The sequence below is a fragment of the Rhinolophus hipposideros genome (assembly GCF_964194185.1).
Source record: "Rhinolophus hipposideros genome assembly, chromosome: 9".
NCBI classification, from domain to species: Eukaryota; Metazoa; Chordata; class Mammalia; order Chiroptera; family Rhinolophidae; genus Rhinolophus; species Rhinolophus hipposideros.
This window is the reverse complement of record NC_138055.1, coordinates 61,794,225-61,821,192: the sequence shown is the minus strand read 5'-3', so window position 1 is coordinate 61,821,192 and position 26,968 is coordinate 61,794,225. Positions and strand designations below refer to the sequence as shown.

Sequence of the window (26,968 nt, the reverse complement as noted above, 5' to 3'; positions counted from 1 at the left end):
TTGAATGGCTCCCGTTGCCCTTAGGAGAAGGTTCTAAACTCTGTAGCAGCAGTTTTTTCCTTCCTCACCTATTGTGTCCTCCCCACTCCTGTCTTAAGCTCCTGACCCAAATGAACTCAACAGTTCTCAGAAAGCTCCATTTGTTTTTCCACTGGCCCTAACATGATGGCCCCTACTCTGGAATCCTACTCTCTATCTACTCTTCTCCCCCTTCATGAATAACTTCAACTCATCAAGTCTTCGTTTACTATCCCTTTTAAAAAAAATAATTTCTCAAAATTAATTTAAGAGCGGCCCCTCCATAACATGCTGTGCTTACACATCTTGTAGCACTTACCAGTCTGTATTACCGTATTTCCCCGAAAATAAGACCTAGCCAAACAATCAGCTCTAATGTGTCTTTTGGAGCAAACATTAATATAAGACCCGGTCTTATTTTAATATAAAATAAAGTCTTATCTAACATAATATAACATAAGGCTGGGTCTTATATTAATATTTGCTCCAAAAGACGCATCAGAGCTGATGGTCCGGCGAGGTCTTATTTTTGGGGAAACACGGTACGTGCTGCCCTATTATGCGGTGTGCTCCTGAAGGCAGGAACTGTACCTTGGTCACTGGTACATAGTAGGCTGCCAATAAGCCTTTATAGAATGGATAGGAACGAAGGAATGGGATAAGATACAAGCTGGAGCCAGGTCATAAAGGGCCTTATATCCGAGGTTAAGGAGTTTGGCTTTATCCAGATTTCATAGTTCTACTTTGTTCTTATCATAGTCAGCCTTATATTAAAGTAGTTACTTGTGATGTGACTATCTCTTCCAGCAGATTCTGAGCCACTAGAAGGCAAGAGTATGTCTTATTTTTATTTCTTATTTTCTTAGGAGGTTTAGAGAAAACACACCACTATGTTCCCCATGCTGTACTTTACATCTTGTGACTACATATATACATATATGTGTGTGTGTGTATATATATGTGTGTGTGTGTGTATACATGTATATATGTATTGAATGTCATCTATAATTAGAATATTTACACATATGAATATATGTATGTATATATATAAATTATAGTTGACATTCAATATTATTTTATATTAGTTTCCAATGTAAGAGTATGTCTTACTGCTTTTTGTATTTTCTTACTTAAAACTGTGCTTTGCACATAGAAAGCACTCAGTGAACTGACGGCGTCAACAGTTTTGATATTAAGTCATGGCCAAGTTTTGAGAGGTTTACAATAGGAATATATATTGGGGGTCATGTAAGTAAGCTAAGAACACATTAATTTTAAAAGTTGCATATTCAATCCCCACTAAAAGAACCAAAGTTCCTTGGAGGAATGACTGATTCTAGGTCTGGGGAAGGAAATAAACAAAAGGAGTCTGAAACAGCTGGTGCCAGAATGCAGTGACAGGGCCCTGAGTAAAGAACACAGGAGCCCCCATGAAGGGGCTCCTGATAGCTAAAGATAGGACAGTCTGAGTATCAGAACAAATAATGAACGAGAGGCTTGAAACACGAATATGTAAAAATTCAGAAGTACATAATGATGCATCGTTGAGAGAAAGTCCTCCCCACACCCCCTCACAGAAAGAAATAATAACGCATTGAACTCCACTGACACGTAAACACGGCACCAATTCCTTACTCTGCAAATCAGCAAACAAATGGCAAGACTTAAGCATTTATCTTGCCTTTCCTGCATAAACTGTAACCAGTTCAGGGTAACCAAGTAGCCCAGGTTGATGAGGGAAAATTCCATTTTACAGAATTCCAGCTAATGTATGTGGAAGGTTTCACAGAATTGGAAAATTACCATATTTGCAACTCCTAATGGAATACTAGATTCATGCAACAATCCTCAAGGGATGAAACCATTGGACAGAAAGGTGAAGTGCAACATCAAATGGAGGGATTATTTTGTAAATGACTAAACCCATTGATCAGTCTTAGCATCACTTACATGGGACAACCAGATCTTTGGGCCTTCGTATTTGATGTACTATGAAACGTACAGCACCACTTATGAAGTATCTTTCTTACAACTAAACTGGAATCTGACACTAACGAGTGGGTATGTCAGCCTTAAAAAGGAATGAAATTCTGACACATGTAACAACATAGATGAACCTTGAAGAAATTATGCGAAGTGAAATAAGCCAGTCACAAAAGGACAAATATTGTATGGTTCCACTTATATGAGGTGCCTAGAATAGGCAATTTTATAGAAACAGAAAGTAGAATGGAGGTTATCCGGGGCCAGGGGAGAAGGAAATGGGAGTTATTGTTTAATGGGCATAGAGTTTCTATTTAGGAAGATGAAAAAGTTTTGGAAATGGATAGTAGTGGTGGTTGCACAACATTGTGAATGCACTTAATGCCACTGAATTGTACACCTAAAAATGATCACAAAGGTAAATTTTATGTTATGTATATTTTATCTCAATTTTTAAAAAGGTAGGGGTGTATGTGTGTACAGGAATAGATGAAACAAGATTAGCAAAGTGTTGATAATTATTGAAGCTAGGTGATGAGTACATGGGATTTCTTACATAATTATCTTCATGTTTGTATATGTTTGAAAATTTCCACAGTAAAAGTTTTTAAAAGACTTAAGAAACATAACAAGCAAATACAATAAGTATCTTATATAGATATTGATTTTAACAAACCAAATATAAAAATACCTTTTCAAGGCAATAGAGGACATTTGAATATGTACTGGGTATTAGACAGTACCAAAGAAATATTGATACTTTTGTGGGGTGTGGTACTGATGATTTTGTAAGAAAATGTTTGTTTTATTTTGAGATGTGTTTTAAGGTATGTAGGGGTTAAATAACATGTTTGTGATTTCTTTTTTAAAAAGATGGCCATACAAATAGCTTAGCATTTACACCTGTTTTCATATGTTACTCTGTAAAAGTGTCAGTTTTAATTTTGGTGTTTATTTAAGGTTATTTTTAAGTTAATTGTATAATAAAATAGGCTCTAACTTTGAATATGTGTATCTTGAAATTTATCCCCGAAGGCAAGGAGAGTTCTGCCACTACCTAGACTCAGGAAAAGCGTATTTCTTGCAAAGTTAATTCTCAAAGGCAACACATTTAAAGTGCAGTGATTTAAAATGCACTCTGAGTGATTCAGTATATACACAAGACACCAAAAATGGTCTTTGCCTGCAAGGCACCTGCCGCTTAAAAGGAGTATATATTATTTGGGTTTTCAGATTAGAACTCTGCCACAAACGTGAGTTCTGTAACCTGACTGATGTGGACATATACACAGTGCTTCTGAGATAATGTATGAAAAGTGTTTTCCAGCTGCAAAGCACTATGCAAATAATAATTTATATAAAATGTCGGGAAAAATGAAAAAATATAGGAAAAATAGAACTTGTCATTAGGAGAAGCATCCTTCTTTCTACATTATTTGAGTAAATTTGTGTTTTTTAAAATACAGAATTATCTGCTAACATGAATATAAATTTTCCTCAAATTCCTCAATTGAATAATGAGTCTTCTGGCACTAGGCTTTTTCTTATTTAAATTAGTCAAAGGAAGTTTGTCATCTTTGTAAAATCAAACGTTCTCAGAATATTCAAAGAAACTGTGACTCTACATGACGTCTCCGGAGAAACAGAGACTCCTGAATCTATCTTGAGTTTATGATGTATATGAGAACTCAATTTATATGTGAATTGATTTTTAGTATGAAGAGAGTACTATGATTTTTCTGATGAAATTAATTTCAGCCTTTTTGAAAAAACAGTTCGGCATTACAATGTATTATCATAGGTGCCACAGGATAAAAAATGTTTGTTTCTAAGAATCTTAGCAAATTGCTGATTCCTAATGAGGAAAAGTGGAAAGCCAATTTGAAAATAATTCTGCTGATACGGTATTTTTTCTGAGCTTTTGCTTTTCTAAGCTCATTTCTACATTTCTGCTGTTTATGGAGTTCTCAGACAGTTAAGGGATCTTAGTTATTTTTTAAGTGAAATGTGGTAGTAAATAGAAGTGGATGTATAGGAAAGTGGGATCTCAACGCTCATTCCTACTTTATTTAGATATCATTTATCAAACACTTACTGCATACTAAGCACATGTAGTAACGTAAATATCAAAACAGCACAATGGGATAGGTACTAGCTTTACCCCCATTTTACAGATGAGGAAACTGAGGTAGAGACTAGTATGTTGCCCATGGTTATTACCCAGCTGAGCAGGGGCAGATCTAGGATTCCAATTCGCCCATCTGATCCTGCTCCACCCCTACCATGCTCATAATCAATCATGTTCTTCTGCCTCTATGATTGCTAGCATTGAATCTTTCATGACTATTTCTCTTCCCATGTCTTTACTAGAAAAGAGACTGTTTTCCAGGAAGTCTTAATTCTTGTCTTCATAAGAGAGGCTCATTGACTGGACAAGGGAGAACATCTTAGATTTTTTTTTAAATACAGGGGGAGGTAGTAGGCAAGAACCAAGATTCGTGTAGTAGTAGTGGGATAAATGGCTAGTATCAAAGTTTGTGGAGCAAGTGGTAAAATTATTTTTAATTCAAGTCAGAAACTCTTGGAAGTTTCCATCTACCTATGCAGAACATGAGACATCTCTCCTACCATTACTTTGTGTCCTGCTTTTCTGAATCACTAGTTGTGAGCTGGGACAGGTTACTTGGCCCCTCTGACATCTATAAATGCAGTCGTTATTCCTAGCTCAGCCCCCTTCCCGGGGGCTAGCTCACTAGCATGTGGGAGGGCATGAAAAGTACCCAGGCCAGAGCCTGCCACATAGTCACGGCTCAATTAAGTCAAGTTGCTATTACTGAGCACACTGGGAGAAACAATATTTAATCCAATAAGGTTTTTTCAGGTTGCTGAAAATTAGCCATGAGTCCGGTATAAGTACAGAAATAACACCAATGGGGTAAGACAGGATTAGTGTGATACGAGAAGTGGAAAAAAGTGCTATGGGAGAGGGTCCCCATTCACTGGTGGAATTAGGGAAAGCTCTAAAGAGGTGTTACTCATTTCAGCTAAGCCGGCTTTTCCTGAAGTGTGGAACGCACAAGGGTCTTTGCTGGGAGATGATTTCATGTGGTCCTCTGACATGGCATGAAATAACTTTGACTTCCATGTTGAAAAAAACGATTCCTCTTTTCAACTAGTGTGATCTCACTAGGGAGAAGCTCTCGGCTTGGTGCCAGCAGTGGCAGCTCTTTAACACACGCTCATCTGCCTTTTTGTCAAAGAGAGCAGACCTCAGGCTTGGAACATGGAGCATCTGCTTAGAATTTGGGTTGCTTTCATGCCGTGTTTACAGTCACTATTTATGGCAAGTGGTACTGGTTTTCCCTGTAAAGTAGTGATACAAAGTTTTCTTTAGAAATAAACTGCTCTTAGAAAAAAAAAATTAGTTGACTTAAAGAAAAAATATTAAGCAAATAATATTACATACGGTTCTTGGATTATGGCAAGTGGCATGTGAACAAACTCTGAGCTAGGCTGTGAAAGGGACAGAATTTTACCAGGGACAGTGAGAGTATGCCGGATACGGGTACAGCTTCAGTACAGGAGCATGGGCAAAAAGTATGTTTGAAGAGGAGTAAATAGTTCAGCTTGGGGGGAACACGTTTCATTAGTGATAAGTAATAAAGCTAGAAGTACAAAATGGTATTAAACTTCCGTTAGTAACAAAGTTTTACGTACCTGTCAATACTTGTTGATGGTCCTCAACTGCTGTTTCTTACCATTTTTTTTGAAAGTTTTCTTCTATTTCTGTAGGTCTGAGGAGAAAATTAAGCACTTCAGTCAACTTAAATCTGAACTTTTTCTTAAAGACAATACTTTGAAGGAGATACTTTGTTTAATTACGGAACTTAAAGTAGCAGCCCAGGAAAACTTCATTCTGAAAAGACTTTTCTGGAAAGTAGGTGTTTTACTTAAAATTTTTAAAACTTGTTTCACCTGTTTATCAATTGCAGCATAACGTAAAATACTGTATTTAAAAAGTCATCTTAAAAAAAAAAAAAAAGTCATCTTGTATTTTGATGCTGTATTTTACAATGTTGATTCAATTTAATGCAATGGTGCCCTAACACTTGAAGTGTTGTGATGTAATCAACGTGTGTGTGTGTGTGTGTGTGTGTGTGTGTGTGTGTGTGTGTGTGTGTGTAGATGGGAAGCGGACAGTGTTAGCAAAAGGATAGGAGCTCGCTCACTTGGGCTGGGTTGGCAGAGTCGGAGAAAAGAGAAGTAATTAGGAGGGAAGCTTCTGACATGCGAGACGTGTAAGTACAGATAGTGTGATGAGAAAGTAGATTTGAAGAAGTTTTACATGCAGCTTCCCCACAATAAAAATACACTTTTGAAAAATTACTTTTGAGTGTAGGGCCCGTTATTTTTATAAAGGTCTCTCCTGGGGAGTCAAAACAAGCTAGCTTTCACCCAGCAAGTTACAGACTTACTCTGTAAGACTTACTACTACTTAGTTTCATTTTCAGTCTCCCGTGAAGGTATCAAGAAGCCCAGGTTAGTACCGGTGCTCGTGCTAATGAGGCTAATGCTGGCCAGTGGTCTCACACATAGTCACCACCTTTTTATTGAGCAGCTGTGAAGTGCACAGCCTGCCCACCCGTACCAGACAGTCCTGGTCATTTCTTAGATTATAAGTACCTCACATGTAGGATGACCAACCGTCCTGGTTTCCCCAGACTAGGGTGACCAACCAACTGTCCCAGCTGACCACCCCATTCAAGATTTAGAGCATTCTGGGTGACTGGATGGCTCGGTTGGTTACAGTGTGAGCTCTGAACAATAAGGTTGCCGGTTCGATTCCCGCATGGGATGGTGGGCTGCACCCCCTGCAACTAAAGACTGAAAACAGCGACTGAACTTGGAGCTGAGCTGCGCCCTCCACAACTAGATTGAAGGACAACGACATGGAGCTGATGGGCCCTGGAAAAGCACACTGTTCCCCAATAAAATTAAAACAAAAAACAAAACAAACCCACAAGATTTAGAACACTTCTACCACCTCAGTGGGTACCTCGTGCCCTTGAGCAGTTTCCTCCCATCCCTGGCCTCAAGCAACTACGGTGCTTTCTGTCACTATGGATTCGTTTTGCTGTCCGAGAACCCACTTACATGGAATTGCACACTATGCTCTCTCTTGTGTCTGCCTTCTTTTGGCATATTTTTGAGATTCTTTCATGTTGTTGCTGGTAGGTGGAAGGTATTTTATGAGTGAAAATTCCTGAACCAGTGAGCACGTGGGAGATCATAATAATAACTGATATTTATTAAGCACTTATAAAATGCTAAGCATTGTTCAGGCTTTACAAATACTTTCTTATTTAATCCTAACATCAACTTCGTGAGAGGATATTAAGCCCACTGTAGAGATGAAGAAACTGAGTCATGGAGTACGTAATTTGCCAAATGTCATACAGCTAACCAGTAGCAAAGCTGGGGTTTGAACTCAAGAACCTTGCCCCAGAGTCAGTATGTAAAACCACCACACTAGGCTAATCCATCAGGGCTCTGGGTAAGCCCAGGCCATTCTGAGAGGGCCTGGTGTACATCCTGCTCCTCTTCCTCTCTTCCATCTCTCCACCTGACATTTTCAGCCTCTTCTAAATAAGGGCACACAAAGAATCTGAGTGGTCACTTGTGTTTTTTTTTAAAAAAAAAGTCCTCGGGAAAAAATGAACAACAGAGGAATAGAAAAGAGAAGCAATTACATTATTTTTCTCATTAGTACCAACTTGCCAGTACTTATTTTCTGCTTGACTTATCTCATGAGACTGGATAGAAACACAAAAAAAATTAGTTCCCCCAACCCTGAAGTCAGCATTTATTTTGGCAGAAATGGCAATCTACATTTCTACTGTGTTAGCAGAAGGATTAAGATCATTCCGAACTATCTTCAAAGGCTGTACTAGTGCTTTACATTTGTTTTCCGAATAGTAAACATTTTTAAATGAGAGCTTATCTAGTTATTTCATTGTATCTTCACAAAGACCAAGTTTCTTTGGCAAGGCAAGAATTACAGTAGCCCCTATTTAATACATTATTCCAAGGAGATTGAAGGATTTTCCTGAGATTATATACCTATTTCTGAAGGATCATCAATATTAATGGTCAAGCCAAGTCTAGCGGGCACCTCCCAGCTTCACCCTCTAGACTTGAGCTCTTCCTCTGTTCACCAGGACAGTGCTCTCCTTATGTAAGTTAAAGTATGTTTTCACTTTGGGTTATGCTAGTATTCATGAGAGACATTGTATATCACTTCCTGGTCAAAGAACAAATCATTTCTTCTTATGTTTCTCAGGTAAGCAGAGAGAGTTTTACCAACAGACCGCTGAATTTCATCTTTCCTGCTTGCTTTCACAGACCAGTGACCTTTTCTATTTCCTAGTGAACAAACTTCATGAGTACTTGCCAGAGTCTAGGGATAAGAATGCACTTCAAAATAAAAGCCAAAGAGCTGATCAGCTGGTGTAAGTACTAACTGGATAATCATATATTCACACACACACACACACACACACACACACACACACACACACACACACGGTGTTAAAGATAAATGGAAGTCACTAGACAAACTACATACTGTTTTCATGATTAATGGTGCTGCAAGTTTTGCTTCACATAGATTTTTAAAAATAGCATTCATTTTGTTCTAATTTTAATAGAAAGACTACACAAAAAACTAGTAATATTGGCTGTCCTAAAGGGGAAAAAATGGGTATCTGGAGGAAGAAAACAGTTTTCCTTGTATTCCTTGTTTGACCTTTGAATTTTTGAGCCAAGTATTACCTACTTGAAAAAGTTAAAATTATTAAAAATAAAGTAGTGTGTGATTATCATAAAAACTTTGGAAAAATATAAGTACACACAATATGAAAATGACTTTTAATCCTGATATCCAGCTATTCATTCATTCATTCAACAAATGTTTCTGAGTGCTTCCTATGTAGCAATCACAGAGTAGGCAACCAATGTTGGCAATTTGATATACAGAATTTCCTTCCTGTACTTTTTCTATATGGATATCTGAGGGCAATTCTATCAAGGATTGCTGACTTTGTAGGATTCTGAACTTGCATTGAAATCATGCTATTTCCATGCTTTTTTCTCTGTTTTCTAGGGCATGCATTGAAATCATACAGACTCTGGGACTGATGTTCAGAGAAACAGAAACTGAGTCATCACGTCTGAACACATTGGAAGCTAAGAAGTAAGATTTCTTAGCAAATACTGGGACTTTGTGTTGCAACCCATTAACTACTCTGCTATTGTCTTCAAAATTCATAGCTCTCTAACCTCTCTGTTCAATCCCCTTGAAAGTGCATTAAACTCTTTTGTCTCTCTACTTCCTTCTACAACAGATTAATTGGCACACACTGAGTTCTCTTTGTCTCTCTGGATTATTAAGGGCACCAAAATTTTCTTAGCGTAATTTTATCCTTTGTCATTGTCTGGTGAACTTGAAAAAGACCAATGACCTTTTTCATTAAAAGCTGGGGGCGGGGGGGAGGGTCTCTACTAGAATTTTTCATTAAAAGCTGGGGGCGGGGGAGGGTCTCTACTAGAATTTTTCAGAATGCTCTTATATCCACTCAACAAATTACACTGCAAAGGCAGACATTATAGCAGCTTCATTTAATATATAATTCATTTAATATATAATTACGTGACCTTGGAGTGAATGATGTTAGAAGGTTTACTAACATAGAGCGTAGGCTGCTGTAATAAAGATACTCTAAAATATGTGGCCCAAAGATGACAAAATTTACATCTTTCTCACATCACAGTCCAGAGGAGATAGTCAACCTTTCCTCCAAAAGATCAGCCAGAGACCTAGGTTTCTTCCCCTTTGTTGCTCTGCCATTTTTTTTTTTTTTTTTTTTTTTTTTTTTTTTTTTATCATGACTATTTTTATCTTTATTTTTCTGACTCTCTGTAGAGAAGAATTTTAATTCAGTCTAGCAATCTGAAAGATGAGAATGTACACATTGGTGATGGACAGGAAAAGAGTATGGGAACATAAGGTCAAGCTCTGCCATTTTTTATCATGATATCTTGGTCCTTATGGTTAAAGCTGGCTGACTTTCTTGATTTCATTACACCCTGTGGGAAGTGGTAAGAGAAGTGGAGGACAAGCAAAGTTTCTTTTTAAAAAGGCATATAAGACTTCTGCTCATGTTCTATCAGTGAGAACTGTAGGCATGTGGCCATAACTAGCTGCAAGAGAGGCTGGAAAATGTGTCTGTAGTTGCACAGTTATGTACCTAAACTTTGGATGATGATGGGGACATCTGTAATTAAAAGGAAGAATGCAAGCATGTATAATGGGGACAATAACATTCTTTGCCACAGAAGGTATGTGCTTGCATATTTTGCATATATCTGTTTGATCTTTTTATATGATTTACAGACTATGAATTACATCCTTTGTCAATGTTGTGTCTATAGTACTAACTTTTTCTACGCTTATCAACTGTATCTAAGTTTCCTGTATTAGAAGGTGTTAGAAAGGTGAGGGCCATGGGCTCTAAAATATTCGAACCAAGGGAAAAATAAGAACTTTTAGTAATCCTGTGTTTCCCGGAAAATAAGACCTAGTCAGACAATCAGCTCTAATGCGTCTTTTGGAGCAAAAATTAATATAAAATCCAGTATTATTTTACTATAAGACCGGGTCTTATATAATACAATGTAATGGCATGTCATGTAATGTATATATAATATAATATAACATAACATAATACCAGGTCTTATTTTACTATAAGACCGAGTATAATATAATATAATACTGGATCTTATATTAATTTTTGCTCCAAAAGACGCATTAGAGCTAACCGGCTAGGTCTTATTTTCAGGGAAACACGGCAGTTGTCCAGACTATTTATTAGAGACCTTTATAAATAAATTTTAATGATAATATTCATTAATATTTCTTAAGCACCTTGCTATGTGCCAGGGACCATGGTCATACTATGCTTTATAACAAGGGTGGTCAAAATTTTCTGTAAAGGGCCATGTAGTAAACATTTTTGGCTTTTCAGGCCATATAGTCTCTGTTGCAACTACTTAACTCTGTCATTTTAGCATAAAAGAAGCCATAGACAATACATAAATAAATAGGCACCGTTGTGATCCAACAAAGCTTTATTTATAAAAACAGGCTGTGGGCTATTTGGCCTGCAGCCCATAATCATTTGTTGACCCCTGCTTTATAGCAAACAAGGAAAATAATACTCTGTTATTTTCTCTGCATACTTCTTTATGCAGTTGGTAGTACTGCTATTTCCCCAATCTCCAAGATGGAGATTCAAAATTATTTCTAATACTTCTGTCTTCTCCCACATTGAAATTATTGCTACATCATCTTACTCTTTTTGGGTACCTTTTGGTCCCTACCTTTCTCTATCCAACTTGATAAAAATCACTTTTACTAACCTCTGTTATAAAACGTTGTATTTTAATTGTTCTCTCTTAACTCGGTTCCACCACATCGGCCCTGCTCTATCAAATTTCTTTCCTGATGTGACTAATTCTTTTCATGTCCTTCAATACATGTATTACATTGCTGTAGTAGAGTGTGGTTGTCATACTAAATTCTCCGCCAGTTTTGATATGCATAGAGTCAAGTCATGTTACCCATACCATTACTAGCACGGTAAATACTAGAACTGTATTGGTCTTCTGTTGCCCTGTAACAAATTACCACAAACTCAGTGGCTTAAAATAATATAAAATTTTTATCCCACACTTTCTGTGGCTCAGGAAATCTGAGCATAGTTTAGTTGGATCCTCTACTCAGTCTCATAGGTCTGAAATCAAGGTGTCATCTGGGGTGGCAGTCTCATCTGAGGCTTGGGATCGATCCTTGTCTAAGCTCTTTTGGGTGGTTGCTGGCAGAAAAGCTTCCTACATATAGACTCATGATGGCTTGCTTCCTGGCAGCAGAGTGTCTCTAAGCTCAGGGAAGGCTTAAGCTCTCTTTTAAAGGGCTCACCTGATTAGATCATGGTTTGCCCACTCAGGGCAATCTCCCTTTAACTCAAAAGTCAACTAATTGGCAACCTTAATGAAATATGTAAAATCCTTTCTTCTTTCTCATCTAACAAAACAATAACAGTGATACCCTAACATATTTAGTAGTCCTGCCAAAATTTAAGGGGAAGGTACTACATAGGGTGTATATTACCAGGGGTCAGAAATCTTGGGAGCCATATTAGAATTCTGCCTATCACAATAACATTATTATAGATTGATTTATGAGACTATGAGTTTGTTTTCAACGTCTGTATTTTAAAATATAATACATTCTTTATTTTCAGAATGAAACTAAAATTTAAATTTAGGTTAAAATTTCTTCTATTATTGGCCTGGTGGATTTTAAACTGAGTTGGCAGAAGGGGTAGATTACAAATTAAATTCCATTTCAGCAAATGAAAAAGCATTTATTTATTTCAGTATTTTCCTCTTTATTTTTTTCATAAGTGGAGATTTCATTAGTTCAACCCACTTCATTGTATTTTTCTTGAAATGTGCCATAATTCTTTCACATTTCAGTATTGTTATAATTGAATTCATATATTATCGCAGCAAGTTATACAAATCTGATCATTCCTTCCCTTGGCCTTAGATATGTGACACTTCAAAAAGAAAATGCGGCTGAAAATAAAGGACTATAATTAAATATAACAGTGAATGGAATGTCAATTCAAAATTAATATCAGGAAAAACTTCTAAATGGAGTGTTTTGTTGATTTTGGAAGGGTCTTCTAAAAGTTTTAAGACTGGCTATTTTAAAAATAGCCTGAATAAAACATTAGCAAATATCCTGTATGACACATCCTGCTTTTTTTGAGAAATGTGCTGACATGATTCTTCTTTTGCAGATATAAGAACTATTAGGTTGGTGCAAAAGTAATTGCAGTTTAAAAGGTTAAAAATATCGCAAAAAGCACAATTACTTTTGCACCAATCTAATAGATTTGCTTTCTGAGTTGGAAAAAGAAAGGGAATGGTATTTTTATTAGAATACTGATTGGTTCATCATGAACTTCCAAACATAGTGATAATGTTAAATGATTGTAAAAATATAGGAAGCCTCAAATATTACTAAACAAAGATTGTTTATAGTCTCCTTTATTCCATTATGAAAGGAATGCTTAGGGTTATAGAGAATTTTTATACAGTCCTAGCTGTAAATTCTTTTATTACTCCTACCTGTGAAAGCTACTCTGATACTGTCTTCAGTTAAGCAACTGTATTTCTTTGTTTTTTGTTTTTTAAATTAAAGTTTATTGGGCTGACAACTATCAGTACCGTGTTTCCCCGAAAATAAGACCTAGCCGGACAAGCAGCTCTACTGTGTCTTTTGGAGCAAAAACTTATATAAAACCCGGTCTTATACGGTATTAGTGTACATTAGTGGACTGCATTTGAAAGCAAAAGACTTGCATTTAATACTAGTTTTATTAACTAATAGCTAGTGGCCTTCAGGGGAACAGTAAATCCTGAAATGCTTTGCTAAAAAAAAAAAGGGTGTAGAGTCAAAAAACTTGTTATTGAATAAGCATCTTAAGAAATGTTTCATACTGTTTCTTTGTACTGGAGACATACAGTGCACATTAGATGTTAAAGCCTCTGAGAAGTCCTGTAGTAAAGCTATCCAATGAACTTGGATAAATAAGTATTTCTCATTCCTCTTTTGAAAAGGGAATCTATTTTGATTATAATGTTGCTTGGAATTAGTAATCTATAAAAAGCCCTTTGGAAAATACTGCTATAACTGAAATCACCCAAATTTCCTTTAAATCCAGATGTCTCAGCTTCCCAAGCTATGTGAACTTCTAGAACTATAATTGTTCTGAGCCAAACGATCAAGAAATTATATTTTCATTTTAATGTCTTATCACCAGACATTTGTCCGCCTGTCCTAGGATCCCAAAGTTCAGTCAAGAATGGTCTGCAATGTTTTCTACTTTTAAGTATAACCATATTCAATGTCTACAAACTTGGTTTCACTGTTTCTCTTTTCAGACTTTACTCATTAATTTCCTTTTATTTATTTTTTCAGGGGAACACTATTTAATCTCTTGGTAATTTTAATTAGCAAGCCCCAGATTCCAAAATCTTGTCCTGTGTTTGATACCCAGTTGATGGCAGATTCAACTTTAATTGAGATGTCTTTTGATGCTGAGGTGAGATGAGCGTTTGGGGATAGATTAAATGTAATATATAGGGTCCCGGGCTTCTTGTCTTCTAATATGGACCGTGACATTGTAGAATAGAGACATATAATTAAATTAAAGAATAAATGTTTTGCCAAAACTTAGATAGCTATTCTGTCAATATTAATATATCCATTTTATATAAATTATTTCCTTAGTACACATATGTAAAGTATGTATATTAAGGAAGATAATTAGTATTCTGTGTATATTAGATAAATCTGTCTCTCTATAAAATATGCATATATATGTAATTCCATAATAGGGGTCTAATGGTTAAAAAAAGCACTGCCTTAGAGATTTTAGGGTTAACTCTCTTGCCTTAGTTTACCATTTTCTTACCTACCTTACCTGAGTAGTGTGAACTCAGCAAGAGTTACTTGTTCTTGTAAGGTTTTACTAAAACATTAGAAATACCAAAATGCCTATTCTGAAAGATTAAATCGACTTACTATTAGTTTATTTTAAGCAGGCCAACCAGAATTATTTTTAAAGGATGGGACATGATTTGATAGTTCTTATACATACAGAGTTAAGTTTTAGAAAACTCTTAAATTCACTAATTCACTCAATAAATATTCATTGAGAATCTGTTACGAGCTAAACAGTGTGCTAGACAGTGGGGTCCAAACTAGTAGCAAAATAGGCACAATCTCTGTCCTCATTAGTTGACAGTATTGTTGGAGAGACAGATGTTAATCAAACATAACATGAATATACTATTACAAACTGTATATGGAGCATCGACAATACCACTTTCAACAGTAGAGTGAGTAGATTAGGGATTAAAGAGTGGGTCAGACGCAAGACTCAGATAGGCACAGCTGTTAAGAAGCTAGTGCAATAGTCCAGATGTGAGGGATGATATGGGCCAGAAGGAAGCTGTCCTTGGCCTTCAAATGGGACTAGGCTTTCTTTTTAGAGCTCTCCTAACTTCCCGTACTTTTCTTTCATAGCCCTTACCTCAGTTTGCCACTATGCATTTATTTATTTGGTGTCTGTTCCCCAATAGATTGTATTATATATTCCATGAGGGCAGAGACCATGTCTCTGTTGCTCTCTATTGTATCCCCAACACCTAGCACGGGGTCTGATGCATATTTGTTGAATAAATAGATGAAAAATGAAAAGCAATGGTAGTTGTCAAGAGGATAGATTCCAGAAATTGTAGGAAATTGAGTTGATAGGTTGATGTGGAAATAAAGTATGCAGATTAGATGATTTGGGTTCCGGCGTGGGTGCTAGGTAAGAATTACAGCACGAAGAGTAGGTTCAAAGGGGAAATGATGAGCGTGGTTTGGGGTTAGTTGACTTGATTTGCCTATGGTATTTCCATATGAAAATATCTAGTGTGCAGAATAGAAAGGTCTGAGTTTCTTGTTTTTGGACTTGCTGACCTTTTGCACCTGGGCTATTAGTGTAGCTATGAGAAGATCATACACATTTTTGTTCCAAGATCTAATAGAGTGGGAGATTTCACACGAGAGCTCTTCCTGGCAAAGATCACTATCAGGAAAACTGTGTTGGCCTGTAGCATGTCCACAGACACTGCTTTCATGCACCAAGTGACCTAAGGGCTGGAAGACCGCCTTACCAACAGACTGGAGTTTTTGAGAGCAAAAAGTGTCTCTAAGCTCTATATTTACTCGTACTATAGGAGTTATATATAGTTCAAGTTGCACATAAGCCCAAATTTCCCACAGAACCTCCCATGTTAATTCTGGGGAGCATATTTTTACATTTTTGAAAGGGAGTTGTTGATCTGAATAATTTTGCAAATCAAGTGTGCAATTTTTTGTTTGTATTTTATGAGCTATTGTATCTTCTTCCTTAACGCACTTTCTTAGCCATTCTTGTGTAGCCTTTTTATGAAGCTACTTTTTTGAGAATGAGTGAACCAAATAAAACAAGAAAATTGACCACACTACTTATATTTTCAGTTAATCGAAAATTCTTTTATAAATACCAGAAGGGAACCAGGAGAAATTACCATTTTCTGGCTCTGCGAATGATATTGCACTGATTATCATTTAAAATTCTAGTTACAGAAGCTTATCCTGGAATATACAAATACAGCTACAGCACTTTTATATGAGATACTTCTGGCCTTTCAGCAGGTACAATATATACATTTATTGTACATATTATATTGTGTGGTTATTATATATATCATACAACTATTATATAGATATATGATTATATATATGATTAAGAATATACCTTTTTTAAAAAATGCTTGTATTAGAGATGGTTTCCAAAACTTGTTGACTTAAATGATACTACTTTTGCTCTTATGCACTCATCTACCTCATATTCCCAAATGATTTTAGAGATTTGATTAAGGACAAAAAAGTATTTGGGAAGGAATGTTGTCTTAGGTACGATATGAACTTCGTGAATATAACTTGTCTATTTCCTTGAGTCTTTTAGGGAAATCCTGGATTGAGATCAACCAAGTTTGCTATTAGCTGGATGATGTCCTTTCTACAAAGTCGTCCCCCCACAGTAAGTACTGAGAAGTAAAAGCAAAACCACCACTCAAGGCAAGTTAAACAGATGTGCTTGTGCTTAATTAATAAAACACAAATTATCTCTATAAGTAAGTACTCAAGTTTATAAAACAGAAGCAAAGTGTAAATCTGATTTTATCATATAATTAAAATGTTTTTATACTGGGGTCTGAAGGTATTGGAATGACATCTTAATGTGATCTTTATTTCATGAAAAACCCTAAGATCTAGAGAAAACAGAATATTAAAGTATTGTCTGTACAATTAAGTGAGAAAAGGAACATTTCTCTTAAACAGTAAGTATGAGTTGGCGAGTATGAATACACGACTTGGGGTCGCCCGGGCCCTGTCCTATAGGCACCATCCTAGTCCACAGTACCACCGCCTCTCCTTGGTACAACAGTCACCCCAGCACGGGCTGTCCCCATCTTCCCACCGGACTGCAGTTAGAGAGATCTGTTCAGAATAAAAATCTGATGATGTCATCCCTTGCTTTAAATCTCTCACAATGCTACATGGGTCTCTTACTCATTGACCACCCCCATCACAGGACCTTTAGCACCTGTCTGTCTGTCTGTCTGTCTGTCTGTGTGAAATGTTTTTCCCTCCTTTTCCCACCTACCGTGTTTCCCCGAAAATAAGACCTGGCCGGACCATCAGCTCTAATGTGTCTTTTGGAGCAAAAATTAATATAAGAACAGGTATATGTTTACTATATTATATTACACCCACATGTTATACCCAATAGTATATATTATATTATTAATTATAATATAATAATATGACATTATTATATTATACCCATATATTATACCCAAAAATATGTTATATTATTATGACTATAATAATATTATAGTAAAATAAGACCGGATCTTATATTAATTTTTGCTCCAAAAAACGCATTAGAGCTGATGGTCCGGCCAGGTCTTATTTTCGGGGAAACACGGTAGTTAATTCCTGCACATCCTTCAGGCCTCAGTGCCTTTTTCTGGGGTGCGTGGGGAGGAGTCTGACCTCTGACTAGGTCAGATTCCCCCATTATAGGCACACATAGTCATAGTATGGCCTCTTCCTTTCCTTCAGAGGACTTGTCACTGTTCCAGTTTACATTTGTGTTATTATTTGGTTCTTTCCTACGGTAACTATTACTTTCTACACATATTCTGGCTCTCTCTCCTTCCAGGCACAGGATTCCAGGATTGTACTTCCCTTCCCACTTGAAATTAGATGGGTCTCTGTTCTTGCTTTGGCCAAAGGAATGTGAGAAGTAGCCTGTATCACTTCTTGCAGGAAGGTTTAGGGGCCAGCGCATGCTTCCCTGCATTCTCTTTTCCTTCTGGCGTGGTAACTGGCAGCATTCTATATGGTGCTGAGTAACTACAAGAAGCAGAACCCCCTACCGAACTATTGGGGACACACAGTGTGAGCCAGTGATAAGCCTTTGTTGTTTTAAGCACAGCATTGATATTTTGGGAGATGTGTTACCATAGCATAACCTACTCTCTCCTGACTGATCTTTCTCCCCCAACAGACTCCAAGTGCCATGAGGGTAGGAGCTGTATCTGTCGTGCTAGGCACATAATAGATGTTCAATAAAATATCTGCTGAATTAATTCTAATAAAGGGTTTATCCCTTAATCTCTTCTCATCTCCCCAAACTTAGTTTCTCTTTATTCATTCATGTATACATACACTGAGTCAATATACATTTAATTTGAAATCTCTTCAAAAGATAATAATCCAAACTAAATTTTCATTGCTAATGGAGGATTTGACATGCGGTAATATGTTCTTTTTCCATACACCAACAGGCCTCCGCTGACCATCAGTGGGTTCCTGCTTTGAGCTGTTTTTCTAGAGTGATGTCCGGTGTGTCCTAGGGAATCTAGATTCTCTTGCCAGATCCCTGTGACGTATGTTTACAAAAACCTGGCTGGAGCCCGAGGGTACACTTGGCAGTAGTACAGTCAGCTGCCTATCCAGAGATGGGGCCCACGAATGTGGCTCCGTTAGCAGCACACAGATTCTAACCAGTCTCACACCCACTTCGAGGACTATCATGAATAGTCCTTCACAGCAACAGAAGCTCGTATGCGCAAGATGCAAGACCTTTACTTTTTCTGTGCTGTGGTTGCCGACCCTATCACCTGAACTGACATGTGAAATCTGGGGTCCTAAGGACTCCAAGCAACAGGAAAGTTTCTTTATCAACCTCTAGCGTTGGTTCGCTTCACCAAAGGAATTGAGTTGATCAGGCCAGTCTGTGACATAAAGTCAGGACGAAGAGTGGCAAAAAAACCCACTAACCCTTGAAAGCTTCCAAATTAACCCAGTTCTCAAGAGTGTGGGTAGAAACAGACCTTTTGAGAGAATTTGCAAGCAAGGCAACCGCTGGGCTCATTGACTACACCTGCATGTCACTCAGCTCCGGCTGATTCTTTTACCTGGTTAGAGCATGATGCTAAAGAAATTAAAATTTTAATCCGCAAGCAGGCATTGCTCTGTTCCACTGCTCCACACTCTCTAACCTCAGTCTGTGTGTACCTGACACAGTGTTTAGTCAACATGTGTAAATGGATCTGCACTGAAGGAAACCCACTTCCAACTACCTGCCCTATTTAGGAAGGGCCTGTAGCAATATCAACAGAAAAGGTGACACGTTTATTGATACTAACTTAAGGGCGTGCAGAGTGACTTGCTGGTTTTAGCTTGAAAGGGCACTAATATTCTCCTCCTGGTTTTTATAGTAGCCCACATTTATGGATAGTAGTTTGAAAATGTGACACCCCCCCCCCCAAAAAAAAAAGACTCGTGGAATCCATTGTTTTCATTTTTAAATATTTGGTTCTATTGTGACTTACACAATAGACTTAGCCTTGTGTGTGTGTGAGAAGCAGGAGCTTCTCACATTATTGCTACTTTTTCCACTTTAATTTTCCCCTGAGAAATGACAAGGGACGTGCTCTCGATGAACACCCCAGCTGACAGTGACATCGACCTCACGTGTTTTGTGTCAAGCCTGGTTTTCTTTGCTTTCTCACTTAGTGTTTCTCAGGGTGTGGTCCAGGGCACAAATCCATCAGAATTGTTTCTGCTAAATATCTGGAGGTGGGGCCCCGGATTCTGCATGTGTACTGAATTGCCCAGGTGATTTTTACACATACTAAATTTTGAGAACCACTGCCTTTTAGGAACCTTCTTTGAAAGTTACAGGCAGTTTATCTCTGTGGGCCACTTGTTCTTAACAATAGATGAGAAACCATCTTCCATAGGAGGCCATAGACCTTTCCAGGCTCCCCTTCTGTCTCCACCTCTGCTTCGAGTGTTCTCTTTCCCCTTTGGAGCCAAACAAGGTTCCTTGACAGTCAGTACTAGTCTGATCCTGCTTGTAGAGGGGTAACGGATAAACCCAACTGGTCAATGGTCTTATGCTTGCTGAGTACCATGTCAGTGAAAGTAGCACCAGGACACTGGTGGACAGGTGGTGAGGGCTTTGGCCTACATTTCTAGTGGAAGCTCCAGTTGAAATAAGCACTTTTATGGGCGGCACACAGCCTACATGTAATGCATTTTCCTTGTCTAGATTACTTTTGTGGCCAGTATTGTGAAGCAAGTGGTGAAGGGGCTTTCGGCTTCATTTCAGCTGCTAAGTCCCAGCCAGGCAGTTCTGTTGTACCAGCAGCTTTTCATCCTCAAGAGCTGTCTGCAATACAGCAAGACGCTAGCTGAGTACATCAGGAGTGACTACGGAGAAGAGTTCAGGTAAGGAGAAGTCTGAATCTCATCTGCAGTAAAATCCACTCATTTCTGATTTTCATGCAAAACTGCAACACGTCCCACTATTTAGATTAAGTGACACTGGCAAATTCTGTTTTTGATTTTAATAGTCTTTCATTTTGATCTGCAGTAAGGCAGGATTTGGGGAGCTCTAAGAACCACTGCCATTTGAAATCTATTCCCAGGCCAGATAAGACTAGTGAAACATCAAACTCTCTTTGAAGAACTGTTTCTCACTCATTGTCTTTATTGCAGCTAACATCTCACAGAAGTTATAATGATTTTTAACGTGCTGTGAGTATTTAAGAGTAACAAACCCACTGAAGGAAAGGGATGAAAAATTATGGATTGTGAATTCAACTGAGTCATTGGGGAAAAAACAATAGATAAAGGAGAAACAATGAATGAATATGGTTATTGGTTTTTTTGTTTCATTTACCCCCCTCTTACTCTCAAAAACAAATCAGTAAGGAAGAGCAGCAGTAGCACAGCACTGGTTTCATCAGCCAGCCTGTTTCGCACCTCAGGGGTTCCTACTTCTATTTATAGGCTGGCAAAGCCAAGTGCACTTAGCTGTACAGCCTTGCATTAGCACCTACCAAGGAAAGAAACCAGGTTGTGTCTGACTTAAGATGAAAAGGGTGCAGCAGGCATAGCTTTGCCACCAGTTCGGATGGACACATAAAAGGATGTGAAGGCATGCAGTGTGGCCTTAGATGGGCTTTAAAAAGCTTTTCCACCCAATCGGTGGGTCCTGTTTTTCTTCCATGTGCTTTTATACCATCAGTTCTACTCTGGCTCCTAAAAAAGGGTTTTGTTTGGCTCGCTCTGAGTTCGTCCACACAACCCAATTTTTTCCTCGTTTTTATTTTTTTTTGAGGTAACATTCATATATCATGAAATTCACCATTTAAAGCATTTTAAAGTGTGCAATTCAGTGGCTTTAACACACTTTACAATGTTGTGCCACCATCTCCACTATGAAAGTGCAGAAGAGTTTCAACACCCCCAAAGAAACCTGTTACCGATTTAAGCAGTCATTCCGTATCCTCCCCTCCCCCAGCCTGACAACCACTAATCTTTCTCTCTCTGTGGATTTGCCTATTCTGGACATTTCATATCAATGGAATCATACAATATATGGCTTTTTGTGTCTGGCTTCTATCACTTAGCATAATAGTTTCAAGGTTCACCCATGTGATAGCATGTGTCACATAAACCAATTTTTAAAAATCAGTGACGCACATTTAAAAATCAGAACAACTGGTAAAAATGGTGTCATCCTTGCACATGACCATGGTTGGCAGAGCTCAATAGCAGCTGCCCTCTTAGGTGATAACATACTGTTTACTTTGCCACTGTCTCCTCTTTCTAGTCTTACTCTTACCCTTACTCCTGCTATGTTACCTGTGGGCATTTAGGTTTGTGATTCTTGTTTTAAACTAGTGATTTTCAACTTGCCGTGCATGAGAATCACCGAAGTAACTACTAGAAAACACTGACACCCAGATCCCATATGTAGAAATTCTGTTCAAGTTGTCTGAGGTGGGGCCTGGGCATTGACATTAAAAAACTAAAAACCTCTCCAGGTAATTCTAATGTGTACTCAGGGTTGAGAATCAATTTTTTTAAGCCATTCCAGGGATGGCTAAAGGGTTTCTCACTTTTATCTATGCTCCTGGCCTGTCCTATAGTTTCACTTAGGTTATGGGGATGAACCTTACTCTTCTCTCTTGACTCCAAGGCTTGACTCTTTCATTTCATTTCCCTACTGAGTATTGCCTGAGCAAACAAGAAGCAGAACCTCAGCTCACACTGTGGTGAGCACAACCTGGCTTTCTTATTAATGCTTTCATGACGGATACATTATTCATGAAATGCACTTGCTTGGCCGAAGCAAAGTGCTTCAGTGAGCTGAAAGATCTCCTATGTCCCATGGGGGTGGGAGGAAGGGCTGAGCATGCTGGCTGAGTCTCGTGGCTGAGACTCCCACACCCGACACCCCTACACCAGCGAGTGTGTACATACTGATGGGACCAGCGTAAAAATTCTTGTTTTTAAAGCTCTCTCTTTTGTTTCTTTTTATGATTTGCAGGTACTTTATTCACATGTCAGCCTTGGAACAAAGGCTCCCACGGTGTTACCCCATTACCCAGCCTACCACTCAACTTTTTCATGAAGTTCTGAAATTGGTTGAACAGAAATAATGTGTGAAATGTTAGTAACTGAGTATAAAATGTTAATTGGGAGTCAACTTAATATTTATGAGAAACAGTTTTTGATTTATTTAGTACTTGGCCATCTCTTGTCCTGTCATCAAAGATTGTATTTGAATGTTCCATCAATCCCTTTCTAAGAGAAGTCCTTAAAGTTTTTTACCTGTCACAAAAAAGAAGCTTTAAATACACTGCACATATAAAGTGGTGCTAAACACTAGTGTTTCTCTAAAAAAAGAGTTTCTAAAGACATAAAAAACTATAAAGGGAACAGAAGCCCGTGGAGAGCAAGTGGAGAAAGTGCAACCGGATGAGATCTGTTGGTGCAGTAATGGTGAGTGGCTTGAAGCCACTGAAATATCCAAAGATAAGTGGTTGTGGAGTATAAACTACAAAGTAATCATTAGAGAAATGCTGAACCATAGGACAACACCCTCGTTTCTCCACCTGTCAAAATTCTAGTGACATAAGTATTCATGGAAGAATGAGCAGAAGAACACAGGCATAAGAAGGTCAGTTCCTCATGCATCATGGAGAAAGACGCTTGGACTTTCTTCAACAAAATTAAGTGCATTTTGCTACTGTGTTTCAGGCACCTGTGGGTTAACGTCTCCTAGAGTCTCTATAAAAGAGAAATGGTCTATAAACAGTTATGCTCTCCCAACCATTAAAAAAAAAGTCTTCACTATATCTTATGGCAATACACTAATTGAACGCAACAAAACCTCAACTTTGGTATCACTGAGAGCTATTGAATTTGGGCTTCTAAGAACTTAGGAACTGGACCCTCCATTCGACTTAGCATGATTTGAGGTAGGATCAGAGAGAAATCCACCTCCCAAGCCAGATTTGCCTACGCTGTGCAGTGGAGACAGAATTATACTCACTTAGGACATCTTATCTCTGGTTCTGCCTGAGCCATTAACCAGCCACGTGACCTTGACAAGTCATGTCTCCTTTCCGGGCCTCCTCTCCTGTGTGGAAGGACGGGACCAGGAGTTCTCCAAGTTCTCTGCCAGCTCGTAATGTTCTCTGCTGGTGATAAGCCACTTAACACTGTAACAGACTAATCCTGCTTTTTTCGGATCGAACATTTCCCTTTCAGCAGTCACCAACATCACTCCGCCAAGTGTCCAAGCCTTCTCCACTGTCACCTATCAAGGACAAGTCTTCTACTCTGCAGTCTGGGGGCAGCAAGGGGAGCCAAATGGTGCTTATGAGTGTCCTGGACTCTTAGATAGGGGACTGTGCCCAAAAGATGATCAAGCATAAGAATATGAAAAGATTCTTGGGAAACAGGCAAGCGACACTTCACACTGGACAAATGACGGACAGTGGGTTGACTACCGGTGAAGGTGGAACCTATCGAAGGACAAGGTACCAACTCAGTTCGTCTCAGCTTCCAAGCAGCGCCTGGGCTCTGGGCTAGCAGTGCAGGCTCTAGAGAGGGCTGCGGGTTTCTCTCCCAGGTGCCGTCTGGCCCATGTCGCCTCTTCTCTCCTGCTGCTCTCTTTGCTCTGAGCACACACTTATCTCATCTCTGGGAGCAAAAGCTCTGTCAGAATGTACCTGACTCTTTCTAATGCAGTAGCTCTTTTGGTTAAATATTTGTCACCTTGATTTTCTTATGAACATGCCTATTCATTTGTACAGTCTGGAAGAGAGGGGACACCCAGAAATGAATGCTTTGAAGGGTTATCCTGCCATAGTGTTTTTCTTGTGTGTCTTTTGCATTGTTGCCAAAGCCAAGAAAATCACTAAATGATCCATCTCTATTAGTGGTCAGACACAGTTGATTGACTAAACACTGACCTCAACCACAAAATAATTATTTTTCAGGACCCCTCACTGTAGGAAAATTATGAATATGAAAATAACATAAACACAAAGGAGCACCAAAAAGACAAGCACACATGACCAGTTTTCAGGCTGGGTTCAAGATTCTCGACTCTGACCATCTTCATAATACAAGCGTTGCCATTTACTGCACCCCCACAAATAGTACAGTCACAGCTGTACCATTAAAAACAAACATGTATAATAGGGGGTAAGAACATGGGTTTTGAGGCGAAAATGGTTGAATTTAAATCCTATCTCTGCACTAGTTTTGGAAATTGGGAAGTTACTTAACATCTATAAGTATCAGTGAAAGCAAAGATAATATAACCTCTCCCACAGGGCTGTTAGATTTATATGAAAAGGTGTTGGTAAAGCACATAGTATGGTATCTGGCATGTAGTAAGGAATCAGTACATGGGATTCATTATTATTAAAATAATAACCCAAACTGGTGAGACATTAGAGATTGGTAAGTACTGCCCTTATTTTTTGGACCAACTTGGGGTGTAGCTAATATACTCAGAGAGCCCTTGATCTATATAGCATTGAAGAACAGATTCACTTAGTTATTAAATTGAAAATTCAGTTTTCCATTAGCAGGCATGTGATTTAATTGACAAGTGACCATTTCTATGCTCACCACCATGAAGGGGCACTATCACTGCAAGTAACTGAAATACTCTTCCTGCGGGGAGACAGAAAGCTTTTCAGTCATGTAAACTTTTTTCCACCTTTGACTCAAACAGCTAATTACTGATAAAACTGATGTAGCCATTCTGTACTTACAGAGTTCCTCATTGATTCATAGGGAGTGTCAGAGGAGATAAATGAACACTTTGTTCATTTTACTGAAGTCTAGATAATTTAGATACTATGTAAAGAGGGGAAAGCTTGAAGTTCCTACCATGGATAATGTATTTGACATATTTCCATTTGAACCTCACTCACTGGTAGCACCACTTTCAATTGTCATCTGGTCAGACTGTCAGACCAGGCACTCCTGTGTCTGTAGAGCTGTGTCTTTTGGATCTGAAACTTTTCTCCTTTGGAAGGCAGCATGACTCCCTGGCTAGAAATGTGGGCAGTGGAACCTGGTGGCTGAGAGTATAGATCTCTGTCAGAAAGACCTTGTTTTGACTCCTGCCTGTCTACTTACTTGTCATCAGACTTTTGGTAGGTTATTAAACCTCTTTCAGAACTTTATTTTATCAATTATAAGACAATAAAAAGCCTACCTTGAGAGTTTTTGTACATATTCATTCATTTATAGATAAACAAATACCATGTTTCCCCCAAAATAAGACCTAGCCGGACAATCAGCTCTAATGCATCTTTTGGAGCAAAATTTAATATAAGACCTGGTCTTCTTTTACTATAACATAAGACCGAGTCTTACCTAACATAATATAAGACCAGGTCTTATATTAATTTTTGCTCCAAAAGATGCATTAGAGCTGATTGTCTGGCTAGGTCTTATTCTCGGGGAAACACGGTAGCTCTGTGGCTAATATATAATGGGATGAACAATATGGCATTGTTTTTTCAAGTTCAAAATAATATCTGCAATTTCATATGGTCCAAACAAAGAAAAACCCCTCAATAAGTAGTACCTATTATCTTAACAGAAACACTAACTTACTTAGTGAACTTCTACTTTAAATACACGTCATTTATTCCAATTTCCCAGATAATACGGCACTTGGTTATAACATGGCTTATTCCTAGACAGATTTGGATAAACCTTACATAAAATCACACAGTTCCATTACAAATTATTGAGTGAGCATAACATACTTAGACATGTACACAACAGAACTTTAAATTTTCTTGATTGCCTTTGCCAACAATAAGTCTGTGCTTTCACCAGTTTCTCCTCAGTAACTGATACTTCATTTACTCCACTGCTCAAAAGAGAAATCTGAGAGACCTCCATGTTGTCCCTTTTCTCTTCATTCCCTAAATGTAACCCATCAGCAGTGCTTATTGGAAAGTCCCTCAAAGTGTTATCGGGAATCTACTGACTTCCCTTAATTACTGCTACTACCCTCAGCCAAACCTCCGTCACCTACTCAGTAGCCTGTTTAGTGACCCTACTTTCACCCTGGACACCTACAATCTTCTCTCTAAGGTGAGTGATCTTTTGAACAAGAAAATCAATACAATGTCTGATTTAAAACTCTTCCATTGCTTCCCATCCCCGAGGATGAAATCCAGAGCCTTAACCATGGCCTTCCAGGCCCCTCATGACCTGGTCTCTGACTACCTCTGCGACCAAATCCAATCATTCTCATCCTCACGACTCCCCACATCTACTGGCCTTTGTGGTTTTCCTTCTAATTAATAGTCCCTTCCCCCAGGGTCC

At 38.3% G+C, this 26,968-nt stretch overlaps 1 protein-coding gene across 1 annotated transcript in view; it reads left to right on the top strand.

The window, feature by feature from the left end:
* The window catches only part of LOC308502618 (uncharacterized protein C12orf56), a 68,253-nt gene extending 42,406 nt beyond the window's left edge, over window positions 1–25,847 (top strand). The window contains exons 6-13 of the mRNA XM_081060588.1: window positions 5,794–5,938; window positions 8,404–8,510; window positions 9,164–9,253; window positions 14,111–14,234; window positions 16,307–16,381; window positions 16,695–16,769; window positions 20,358–20,536; window positions 22,647–25,847. Coding sequence (XP_080916714.1) covers window positions 5,794–5,938; window positions 8,404–8,510; window positions 9,164–9,253; window positions 14,111–14,234; window positions 16,307–16,381; window positions 16,695–16,769; window positions 20,358–20,536; window positions 22,647–22,758 — 907 coding nt within the window. The 3' untranslated portion in view covers window positions 22,759–25,847. The remainder of the gene's footprint in view (window positions 1–5,793; window positions 5,939–8,403; window positions 8,511–9,163; window positions 9,254–14,110; window positions 14,235–16,306; window positions 16,382–16,694; window positions 16,770–20,357; window positions 20,537–22,646) is intronic.
* The last annotated feature ends 1,121 nt before the right edge of the window (window positions 25,848–26,968 follow it).